The sequence below is a fragment of the Penicillium canescens genome, assembly GCF_028828765.1.
Source record: "Penicillium canescens strain IBT 15451 chromosome Unknown utg000004l_segment0_segment0, whole genome shotgun sequence".
In the NCBI taxonomy this organism is placed as follows: Eukaryota; Fungi; Ascomycota; class Eurotiomycetes; order Eurotiales; family Aspergillaceae; genus Penicillium; species Penicillium canescens.
This window is the reverse complement of record NW_026703966.1, coordinates 4,617,237-4,628,831: the sequence shown is the minus strand read 5'-3', so window position 1 is coordinate 4,628,831 and position 11,595 is coordinate 4,617,237. Positions and strand designations below refer to the sequence as shown.

General features: G+C 51.5%; 4 protein-coding genes across 4 annotated transcripts; 2 read left to right on the top strand and 2 right to left on the bottom strand.

Moving 5' to 3' along the window:
* Positions 1-1,064: 1,064 nt before the first annotated feature.
* On the top strand, positions 1,065-2,554 carry N7446_007118 (cytochrome P450; the record flags this gene model as incomplete). The annotated part of the gene is made up of 3 exons (XM_058515864.1): positions 1,065-1,092; positions 1,143-1,584; positions 1,645-2,554. 3 exons carry the CDS (start codon positions 1,065-1,067, stop codon positions 2,552-2,554), a joined length of 1,380 nt encoding a protein of 459 aa, XP_058373042.1.
* Positions 2,555-2,961: 407 nt separating this feature from the next.
* Positions 2,962-4,817, top strand: N7446_007117 (uncharacterized protein). Its single transcript, XM_058515863.1, has 2 exons — positions 2,962-3,885; positions 3,961-4,817. Exons 1-2 carry the CDS (start codon positions 3,407-3,409, stop codon positions 4,616-4,618), a joined length of 1,137 nt encoding a protein of 378 aa, XP_058373041.1. The 5' UTR covers positions 2,962-3,406; the 3' UTR covers positions 4,619-4,817.
* A 426-nt stretch (positions 4,818-5,243) lies between these two features.
* N7446_007116 (PH domain protein) lies at positions 5,244-7,006 on the bottom strand (the record flags this gene model as incomplete). Its single annotated transcript, XM_058515862.1, is given in 5 exon segments — positions 5,244-5,514; positions 5,532-6,053; positions 6,077-6,603; positions 6,659-6,808; positions 6,838-7,006. 5 exon segments carry the CDS (start codon positions 6,961-6,963, stop codon positions 5,244-5,246), a joined length of 1,596 nt encoding a protein of 531 aa, XP_058373040.1. The 5' UTR covers positions 6,964-7,006.
* Positions 7,007-8,113: 1,107 nt separating this feature from the next.
* Positions 8,114-10,116, bottom strand: N7446_007115 (arrestin family protein; the record flags this gene model as incomplete). Its single annotated transcript, XM_058515861.1, has 5 exons — positions 8,114-8,968; positions 9,019-9,444; positions 9,493-9,811; positions 9,862-10,005; positions 10,055-10,116. 5 exons carry the CDS (start codon positions 10,114-10,116, stop codon positions 8,114-8,116), a joined length of 1,806 nt encoding a protein of 601 aa, XP_058373039.1.
* Between the last annotated feature and the right edge of the window lie 1,479 nt (positions 10,117-11,595).

Genomic DNA, 11,595 nt, shown 5'->3' with positions numbered 1-11,595 from the left:
AGTCTTTATCTAGGTATGTGCCAAGTCTGTATAGGTAGTAATATTAATCACAGCCATCTTACGTTGTTGTACATGTCATCTACGGGGCTTGTGGCATTCCGGGAGGACCGGCAGTCACTCAATCGGGTCCCTTGACTTCTTACATTCAGTAAGCAAAATACCTATCACTATGTACCTTTTCGTCTCCTCAACCTTCCCATTTGAAGCTTTTATCAAGCTCCGAGTACAGGATCTGTAAATTCCAACTACATCACGTGATACGACGATATTGGTGCCTCAGAGATAAGGCTACAGTACTGCAGCCAATCAGGATATTCTGCGCAAGTTACAGCATGTATATTCACACTTTTTTGTACAATAACATTTACCCTCAAAAGGCATACTGATAGCCCCAGACACCGGGGAAGATATTCTTCGAGTAAATAAAAAGACGCCAAAGCACGGATTCGATCCCTGAGATGACTCGATTCAAACCTAAATAGATTTCCTCTTTGGGAACAACGTGAGGTATGATGGTAGTTAAGGAGAAGAACCTCAGCCGACATCCCCCATGGCCGAGCCAGCTCATCAGTCTTGACGTGTACGCACCCTAATGCCGTCACTACTGTATGCCACCTGTGGGCCGAAAGTAACGGTTTCTCACCACACGGAAATTGTATGGGGGTGGACTCTCTGCGCATACGATTTCTTGGGGGAGGGGGATGGCTCCGGGCGTGTCCGGCTATTTTTTGCGTTTTGAATTCTCGTTTATTTCTTTATGCTCTATAGAGTACATGTACAGAGTCTATACGTGAAGTCTTCCTCTTTATACTGGCAGTCACCGCCCACAGATCAAGTTAGTCTTGACCGCCCGTATGAATCTAGATTGCCCAGGCAAAATACTGCAGATTGTAACACTCCATTCTTTGGCAATATGTTGGACGTCACTTTAATACTATCAGCCGGCTTGGCTCTCTTGCTGGGATATGTGGTAGTTAACCGGCAGGACAAACATCAGCCTCTCGAACCACCCCTGATCTCTAGTCCAATTCCAGTGATCGGCCATCTCGCTGCATTCATTTACTATGGTCTTCAGTACTTTCCTTCGCAGAGGTAGTGTCCATGTTCACAAGTGACTCCGTACATCAAATTGACCGATACAGTGCCAAAACCCCCCTTGCCCGCCTTCAGTCTGGACATGCTCTTCAACAAGGTGTATGTCATCAAATCTCCAGAGCTGGTCTCAGCCGTAAGGCGCAATCACCGCTCTATGTCCTTTGAGCCCGTATTCACCCGTACAGCAGAGTGTGTCGGGGGCATCAAAGGTCCTGGCCTCCAACTTCTCCGTGGAAAAGAATCCCAGGGCCAAGGACTTGGGCATCACACAGTTACCAATATGCGTCCCACCCTGCTAGGCGAAGGATTAGACGAGATGAACACGAAGATGATCGAGTGTGTTCAAAAGAGTGTCCAGGAGTTGAGATCTCATTGTCACACGGTTGATCTCTATGACTGGTGTACACTTGCAATGACCATTGCCAGTACAGATGCAATTTATGGACCGCATAATCCCTACAAACAGCGGAAGGCCCGCGATTCCTACTGGTAAATTGCAGAGTCCCTTGGAAGCACTGCTCGTACCATCAGAACTGATCAGTCGTATAGGGAAATTGAGAATAACCTAAGCTATCTCATGATGGGTTTCGCACCCTGGCTGATTGCACGGAAAGCATGGAAGGGTCGCGAACATCTCTCGAATGCCTTCCTCGAGTACTACAAAGCCGACGGACATCTCAAATCGTCACAGCTGGCATACACACGCTGGAAAACACAGCTTGATGGCGGAGCCACTCTAGAAGATATAGCCCGACTGGAAGCAGTCATGGGCCTTGGGATCCTCTCCAACACAGTCCCCACCAGCTACTGGGCAATTTTCGACCTTTTCTCACGCCCAAAGCTACTGGAAGAAGCCCGGGATGAGATCCGGCGGAACGCGATATCTGTCGACTTGGAGGGACTCCATACAGTTGATCTAGCAAGCGTCCAAGAGAAATGCCCTCTACTACTTGCATGTCTGCAAGAAACCCTCCGAATTCGCTCCAACTCAGCCCAGCTGCGTTTGATATTCGAAGATACCATGCTGGGCGAATCATGTCTAGTCAAAGCGGGTTCGATCCTAGTAATGCCATCTGCAGTTATCAACCGCAGTGAATCGGCATGGGGACAGGATGCGGAAACCTTCGACCCACAAAGATTTATAGATCCAGAAGGTAGGAGGACGAAAGCTTCCGGTTTTATGTCGTTTGGTACATCTCCTCATATCTGTGCTGGTCGGCATTTCGCTACTGGGGAAATTATTGCTCTGATGACGATGTTGATTCTGCAATTTGATATCCGTCCTGTTGGAGGGGATTGGGTTGAACCGCCGGTCAATGTCAATGCGGTTGCTGCATCATTAAGTCCTCCTATGGGTCAGACCTCTGTCACTTTTAGTGAGAGGGAGGAGTTTAAAGGGGTGAAATGGGATTATCGACTGACTCCTGGGAAGGGCAGACATGCCTTGATCATTGGGTAGTCTATTGTATATAGTGTCTAGGTTATCAATGGATTATTGCCTCGAAGATGGCGTCGTAGGAGTAAGGCTAAAAATCGAAATTTCATACTGATCAATTAGCAGTTTGTATGGATAATCACATGATAGTAATACCGAGGGTAATGTACAGGATTTGACTCTTGTGTTTCAATATTGCTAGAATGTATAGATACCTAAACAGTCAGTCCACCCTGGACGCTGAACATCACTAGCGGCCCGACTCCGCAGATCGTCTTCTACCTTCTTCACTCCTCTCTTTCTCATCATTCTCTATCCATACCCAATTCTCACCAGGTTCGTCGAATGAGTTCTCTTTTCGCATCTTGCATACTCCCCACAGTTCTCCCCCGCTCCCGGTTGATCCCCCTATGCGATTGGTCTCATTGCTCCCCGACTTCGTGTCGCATGCCCTCCGAGGCCCTTGACCTCTTTTCTTTTTCCACTTTCTTATACTGCCGCGCTTAGCCCTCAGGAGAACACGTCCGTTCCCCTCTCTGCCTCCCAATCAAATGTCAGTCCACATACACGTTCTGCCCGCGACTGCGGAGCCGCCAGGCTACCACATCGCATGACACTCGGTCCTACGCATGCGCTCATAAAGCTCCGTCTTCCTGTCTGTGCCACCGGACGCGATTTGAATTATCGTGACTTTCCATCCGGACCAGAGCCCTCATTGAGCCAACTGTTCCGATCTTCATGCTCCCCCTCCCCAGCCCAGTGCCCGCTATGACAACATTCCCTTCTATCCTGTTGCTTCCCGATTGAATCCATCTTTGTTTGGGGAGAGCATATAAACACCACCGCATCGCGATACCCCTTGCGCAGTCAATATCCATGGGTGTGAAGATGGCTGAATGCGAACCTCCTCCAGTCCCAGACTCCTTCTCGATATCCGATTGCTCGACTCTAGTCAGCACGAAAGACCCATTCGAGCCGCCGTTTCTCCCATATTGGGCCCGATACGAGTCGCAGTGCGCACAGAATCTATTAGATTACTCCGACGAGCCGATCGAGTACGACCACGACGACGAGGACTACCGCGACAACTGCTTCTTTTTTCCAGAAGACTGTTCGTACACACCACCCAAGGACTGGGTTGAGACGCATTACATTTCAGTAGAGGATACACCCGAGATCCAGGTGGAGGAATACACATCGGCAGACCAGGACACGAACCGTGACACCACCACCGACATCGACACCGACACCAACATCATGATTCCCGGACTCCCAGATATCAAGATGATCGACTCGGAGGCATTGAGCGACCTCCTGGAAGATAACCTCTCCCCACCAGAGATCACAACAATCATGTACGACCCTCACCCCTCACGCCTCACACCCCCAACCCCAAGCAACAGAAACAACAGCTAACACAACCCTCCCAGCGTCTTCGCAACAAACGGCGCAGTCTTCGCCTACGGCTCAACCCTCCCCTCCCGCCAACTCCGAAACCTAAGCGCAACCTACGGCGCCGCCTACACATGCTACGCCAAAACCGCCTCAACAGGCAACCTGACAGGCGTGAACCCAGCCAGCCACCCATCCTCCTACGTAACAGCAAAGTCAATGTCCCTAGGTGACGTAGGCTCAATCGTCTTCGAACTCGACGATTCCGTAGCGGTGGTAACGCGCATCGCCGACAAAGTCCTCATCGCCGCCGTAGGCCCATCCAAATCCAATCCCGGCGAAGAGAACGATACACCAGCCACAGCCAACACAGACAACACCCTGATAGCCGAAAATGGCACTCAACCCGCCGATCTGGCGAATGGGATTGGAAGTGGTACTATCTCACCGGAAGGATCGCAGGACGGTCAACGGACTCCAACTGCACCGGCGCCGACCTCACCAAATCCACCGACGCAAAACGGCCATCTAGATGCTCAACATGAAATCAATCGTAGTATTGATCTGGAGCGGTTGTCTAGTTTGAATTTATCCGCTTCGCCCGCTGTCTTGTTAGCGCTTGAATCCAAGTGTGCTGCGCTGGCGAGGTTCCTCGGGCAGAAGCTGGATGATTTGGAGAGTCCGGAGGATTTCTGAGTTGTGTCTTGTGCAAGTAATATCAGTTTATTACTTGTGAACTGTCCTTTGGGTGGATTCGTGTGTTTGTTTCCATGAGATATGATATAATTGGATGTTCATAACTGCTTTGTTCTGTTCTGCTCTCTGGATTTGATGGTTGGTCTGAATGATGTGAATCGGTTTAGCGTTTGACGTTTTGTTGCATATCCATTTGAATCTTACCATTTTTCTCTGTGTTTTTGATTTCTGGTAGATAACAAGTAGTTCAGGACATGTTCGTAGCTTAATCTCACCGAGAATAGGTTTCGAGTAATCAAAAGACCGATATATAGTCTCAGCAATAATCATCCGAGCTATAGCCACTCTGCTAATGTCTATAGAGAGGTAATCTATAAACACCCCTCATATTGAATGAAAAGAAAGAAAATTCATTAAGTATGGTATATCAGGACGAACAATCAATCCCCATCAGCGCTGTAGACTCACCAAAGTCTCGAAACTCGAAAAGAACAGAAAAGGAATGCGAGCGCATGTTATAAGTATGTATGAACAATGCAGTGCAGTTCAAAAATCCAAAAAGGATCAAAGCATAAAATCCTAGCTGGAGAAACATTCATCTCTCAGGAGTAAAATAATATGGAAATTATGACTTTTCAGTTTTCTCCTGCACAGCCGTACCACCGGGCGAACCGTGGAAGTGACTAGCAGTACTAGTGGTACGATTAATACCAGGGGTAGGAGCCGCCGAAGAAGCAGCATGGTCCTTAGCATCGACGGGCGAAGCCGACGCCGAAGCCGTGGTAGGGGAAGCAGCTGTAGGCGAGGTAGAAGTCACACCGGAAGTCTGACCAGTCTGCGCTTCCTGCTGCTTCTCCTTCTCAGCGTAAGTCGGGGGTTGGCTCTGGGCCGAGACGCTGCGCGAGGGACTAACCGAGCCACCGGGGAAGCGGCCGTAGGCGAAGTCGCAGCTGCGGCTGCTGCCGGGGCCGGGCCGCGGGTTGCATCCTTGATAGTGGACCACCATTTCTCGGCGTCATTGGGGGTATGAGCCTTGAAGCTGAGTTCGGTGTTTGTGTGGAAGGCGTTACCGATTTTGCCGCTTGACACGTCCTTACCCTTGACGTTGAACTTGACGCCGTCGATAGCACCGACGATGCAGTCGGGCAGGTAGAGGGAGAGTTCAGGGGAGGGGTCGCGGCGGAAGTCGTCGTTGTCCTTGAACTCGTGAAGGTAGCGGGCTGGGGTAACGACATAGTAGCCAGTGCTGTAGCCCTTGATGACAGCGCGGGAGCGGCGCTCGAGCGAGCCCTCGATTAGGGGCTGGGTGGCGCGGTGGTCCATGTTTGGGAAGGTGATGCTTGAGAAGGAGCGTGGCGGGGAGTCTGGGTTGACGAGGGTTGCGTCGTTGCGCACGCAGAAGTTGATCCATTCGAAGTCGGGGGGATGCGCTGAGCTGTGCCGAGGATGTCGGCGTACATGGCGCGCTGGCGTTCGAGTTGGCCGCCCATGTATTGGTGGAATTGTTCCAGGGTTCCTTGGACGGTTTGGAGGACGTGGGATTCGAATTGTTGGAATGAGTTTTGCACGGCGAGGATGTCCTGGCGGTGATTGTTTTCCTCGTTGACTTGGTTGTTGAGGCGGTGGTTGATGCCGCGCTTGAGGAGGTAGGGATCGTGCTGCTGCTCGATCTTGTTGGAGGCTGCTGCGTCGAAGGAGGCCGAGTTCTGGCCTAGGAGCTCGATGTGCTTCTGGGTTAGGCCGCGGGCTTTCTCGACTGCCTTGGCGCCCTTTGAGGCGCCGGAGCTGAGCTCCTTGGACTTGTTCTTGATCTCTTTGTGGAGACGCTCGAGGGTGGGGAGGATGCCTTTCTTGATGTTGTTTTCGCCGTCCAGGTGCATGTTCACCATGCCCTGGGTGTTGTTGCGAAGGTTCTCGAACAGGCCAGTCACACCGCCGGCGCTGGAGCTGAAGTGGTGGCCTTCCTTGAGGGGTTCGTTCACGGTCTGTTGCCATCTTCTGTCAGCCACGGTCCTCCCGGTCCACTGACGAAGCACTAACCTTAAGGATCTTCTCATAGTCCTTGGACTGAGACTTCTGCACCTTGGCGGTAGCAGCGAAGTAATCCTCGAGATATCCGCACATGTGCTTCCAAGCGCGGAGACGTTCAAGCAGGAGAGTGGTAGTCTGGCACCGCACTGTCAGTCCACGCTACTCCATTGTAAGAGGATAGAACGAACCTCACTGCTATCGGTATTGGGAATAGCCTCATCATCACTCATCGAAGTACGACGAGTGAAGGCGCTGCTCACGGTGCCAGACCGCTGCGGCAGCTTAACGTCTGTGGGGCTTGTCGGAGTAGACATGGCAGCAGAGTATCGAGTATCGAGGATCGGAGTAAATGGGTGTCAGACAGGTCGACTAACGAAATCGAGATGTTCAAAATCAAGTCGCTATCTTATCCCAACACCGGGGTTGGAGGGGAAATGGAGGTGTGGCTCAGGAAATAATTATTGGCATCGGGTGGCTGTGGAAGACCCAAGGCCGGAAGCAGCGCTAGTGGACTAGTTGTGTGTTAGCTGTGAGCAGTGGGATCCATAAATGGAGACACCAACTCGTACTGTAATCCCAACTGTACAAGTACACTGTACAACTGTACAAGAATGTGCAAAGTGGGATGTTGGAAAGAGAGAGTTTTTAAGTGATCGACCCAGAACGCCGATGAGGTCACCTGCCCCTCGTCCAGTTACTGCAACCTGCAACCTGCAATCCTACAACCTTACATTTTGTGGCTTTGTCGCCCAATTGCAAGATCGATCGGAGATGATGTGCGAGGCGTTGGGAGCTATGGTCTATAGCTATGACTCGTACTTCGTATCTGGCTCTGTAATCCCAGGGATGTGGTAACTATAGTAGATTTCAACTCTAACCTGACCTAACTCGGCTTAACCTATTCTAACCCGACACAATCCCTACGATGCATCTGTAAAATACGTTCAATGCGGCAGCCATGTGCCAATGTAGTATCCCTTTGCTGCAAGCGAAACAATGCCATTGACGTGACCGGAAGCACCCGTGCCACCCAACTCAAGATCCGCTTATATAACCTTGCAAGGATCAACAGCTGATTGCCTAATTGGGAAATGATGTCATCGCATTGAAGGTTGAATTGAAGTCATAATCCGACAATAATTAAGTACACGCATAACTCATGCTGATGCGGCGTCATATTCAGATTCGTGAAAGCAAGAAATACCCATCTATGAAAAGATCCCTGTCTATGACCGAACGCCAGAAAAGAAACAGGTAAACAGGAACGCCGAAGAAGAGAAATGCCGAGTCCCAGTTTTATCGCGAAAGGCTAGGGGTCATACCAGACCAGTTCATGATCAATCGGGAGGGAGAGGGATGAAGAGAAGGGGTCGGCTGTGTCCAGCACCGGGCCGGAGAGGGAACTCTTGTCGGATGTGAAGGGGGAAGATCATAAACGGGCTGGGAAATCATCAGGGCCGCAAATCATGCTCTGGCGCGAGCCTGCACGAGTCTAAGTCTGCGATCCTCATCATCAGCATTGGTGCCGTGAGAGTTGAAGTATCCGGGGCGGTTCTGCACCTCTAAAGGAGTCGAAACCCCGCTTGCACGGCCACTTCGGATGTGAGCCTGCTGGGGAGACTGGGGGACTGAGAGTGTGGGCAAGCTGCTGGCTACCACAGCGTTGTAGTCCGGAAGGCCGGAGTCACGCGGGCGCACAGTGCAACGGACTGCAGTTGAGTAACTAGGAACCCGGCTGAGGGTTTCCACCTCGGCGTACTGAGGGTGGAAGGGAGTGGCCATGCCCGAGGGAAGGGTATCAGGCTCCACTTCGTCTGAGGGCCGGCGGGAGAGTTCAGGACTGCCATGGCTGTGTGAGTTGGAGCCGGAAGAAGGCCCAAAGTAGTCGTTGGGGACACCCAGTTGACGGTGAATGGTGTACTCTGTTGGAGACTGGGCCTCATGTGGGGTTTCGACTGGTGTCCGGCTGTGGAATGGGCTTGTGTTCAGGTTTGTTAGGCGGTGGTGTAGTGCCGAGGCCGAGATGTCGGTGTTGGTCAGAGCGTTCATCGAGGCAAGGTTCTCAGCAGACATATTGCGACTGAGAGGACCGCCTGGAGTACCGGGGCCACTACCAGGGCCGGGTGTGCGATAACCGTTGGGGTCGAGTTCGCTGTACAGCTGGTCGAAGGTGTGCTCACCGTAAAGAGGAGGGGCTTGATGCGCAAAGTCGTCCACGGCAATCCGCGTAGATTGAGGGGTTTGCCCTACAAGGTTATTGTTCTCATCGATGGCAATGTGGGGTGAAATGAAGATCGAGACTGGAAGGGTAGCCCGCAACTGCATTGAATGTTAGCCTAATCGACACGGTCGGGCCCATCACTACTCACTTCACTAATGTGCCCATCCGGGTTGTGCAGCTGAATGCGGAACTTCAACTTGTGACGAATCTTGATTCCCTTGGTGTCTGTGTCCTGCAAGCAGCGGGTCAAGGTCTGCGGCATGTCCAGAACACGCGAACACTGGTATCCCTCGGCGGCCTCATCAATGATTTCGATGTTGTCCTCATCCAGCTCATGCTCGTCGGTCAAGATCGTCCGGGTGATCTTGTATGTGTTTCGAACGGAATCGGGATCTTCGGGGTTAAGGGTAAGGTCGTGGCTTTCGATCAACTGTGACGTAATTTGACCGATGCGCAGGCCCTTGAGCAGCGGGATCAATTTGAAATCGACATGAATAGAAGTTCCGAAGACAATGGCCTTCGTCGGAGTGCTGATGGAGTATTCGATCTTGTTCGGCCAGATATTGTCCACTGACTGCGGGGTGTCAGTAAAAAATCATCACCACCCGAGAACCCCACGTACCATTGCATGTGACAACTCTAAAGCGCTGGGATCAAGAGTCCGAATGATGCGAAGCGGTTTCCGGCACACAATATCTTTGGCATACTTGCGGCCAATCTCCGCCTTGAAGCGGTACATCACCCACGTCTCAGAGAGGCCCTCCACACTCTCGGGCATGGACCCCTCAAGCACCACGTCGAATGGATATTCATAGTTGCCGGCGGGTAGAACCTCAGTCTTTCCCTTGCCCGGGTCACGGAATCTCCACGTCTTATCATAGAACACACGTTCGCGCCACGACTTGCGGCCTCCGGCGGTGGAGGTGGACGGGAGGTGCCAGCTGACAGAGTTAGCGATGATCCTGCCAAGATCAGACCTGCAGGCACATACCAAACTCGGGACATGCCCGTCAACTCCAGTCGCAAATGTTTGATCGTGAGCGGCTCGGACAAACACAGAATCAGAGTGCCCCGGAGATGTGCGCTGGCGGCTTCATGTTCACCACCGCGGAACACAATGTAGTCTTCGTTCAATCTGCACCCTGTCAGCCCGTTCATGCACAACACACAGAGTCCCCACTCACCTAATGTCGAAATACTTCGCGCTGCTGGCGCTTCCACCACTGCTGAAGAAGCTGAGAGCCATTTCGAGACGTGCCGCAGCAAACGGCCGATCACAGTGAGTGGTATAAATGCCAGGAGGGAAATGTAAAGATATGGAGGAAGGAGGTATGACACAGAAGGTATTTTCCGAATTTTCGCTATCGTTGATCTACCGGACCATGACCAGATTCGCAAACCCGGTCCGACTAACGGGTCCCACCTTGGTGGAGGTGCCGTTTCCGGCGGGTTTTGGGAGTGGCGATGGGGTGACTAAGCTAGCACCAGCGAAGAGATGAGAGATGAGAGATGAAATGAGAAGGAAAGTAAGACGGGACAAAGAAGAAGATATAAGAGAAATCAAAACAATCCATAGATACGACAGTACGACAAGACAACAAGACGACAAGACAACAAGACGACAAGACGACGTAAAACGACGCTTTAGTCAGCGCTATCATATGTCTGCAGACACCGGAAGTATACGCTGGCTAGGGTTATTTGATTGTTTACTTGAACCCTTTTTATCAGTCCATACTGTACGGACTTTCTACTCTGTTTTGCCATACTTCGTAGCGTTCTACCCGAGGGTCATCATTTACCCATCACGCCATACCTCGGGATCATCCTGACGATCATGCACAACACACGTACTCTCCATGCACAGCCCTGTGATTCTCCTGATACATACACCTGAGCTAAGTGACAGTCAGACGAGACGTACAAAAGCACATATGTATAGGCTCGATCCCATCAATGGCGCCACCAATGTCAGAAGGCGTTTCGGGCTTGCCCACCTAGCCTACCACCAGGTAGCCCAGTCACTGCAAGTATGCACTGACCGTCCACCACCCTCAAACAAAAACGACGATCTCTGCAGACACCGTGCCTGAAAATCCTTGGAAAAACACGCTGGTCCAAGAGATCTATCTACTGTACACTACTGTATCCAGGCTCGCCCTTGGCAACCTCTTGCGCGGTAAAATTGCCTCATCGGAAATATCCGTGACCTAACCGACTCTAATAAGTGCGGTTAGAGCGGGCCAGCCTGGTTCCACCCAGCTGTCATTCTATGGTGAAATTCCAGGTCTGAATGAATCATAATCACAGATAAGCTGTCTCGGGACCACTAACTGGCTAAGGATCAGCTAGCCTGATGTGGCGCTTCTATCTGCGAACATGTTTCGTGATAGACCGCTTATAGGCTGACTGGGAGGTCTGAATGCACGATTCATTCCGGTTTCGATGTCCATGCCCATACCCATGTCCATACTACTGCTCGTGCTACAGCAGTTTAAACCCTTCGGCTGTACTGTACATGTACGAGATTGTTCGGGATCCCTCAGACTCGGGTATTTCCGCGCCCGATCGGAATCCCGACCGGCTTGTTGCCCGAGTGTCTCCCGAGTGTCTGTGCTGCTCCGGTGTGATATTTTGGATGTTTGGGCGAGAACTGGTTTTTCCTTGGTCTTGGACGCACACTTGTCTGGGATTAGGCTTCGGTTTGTCTAGAATGGGTTCTAGA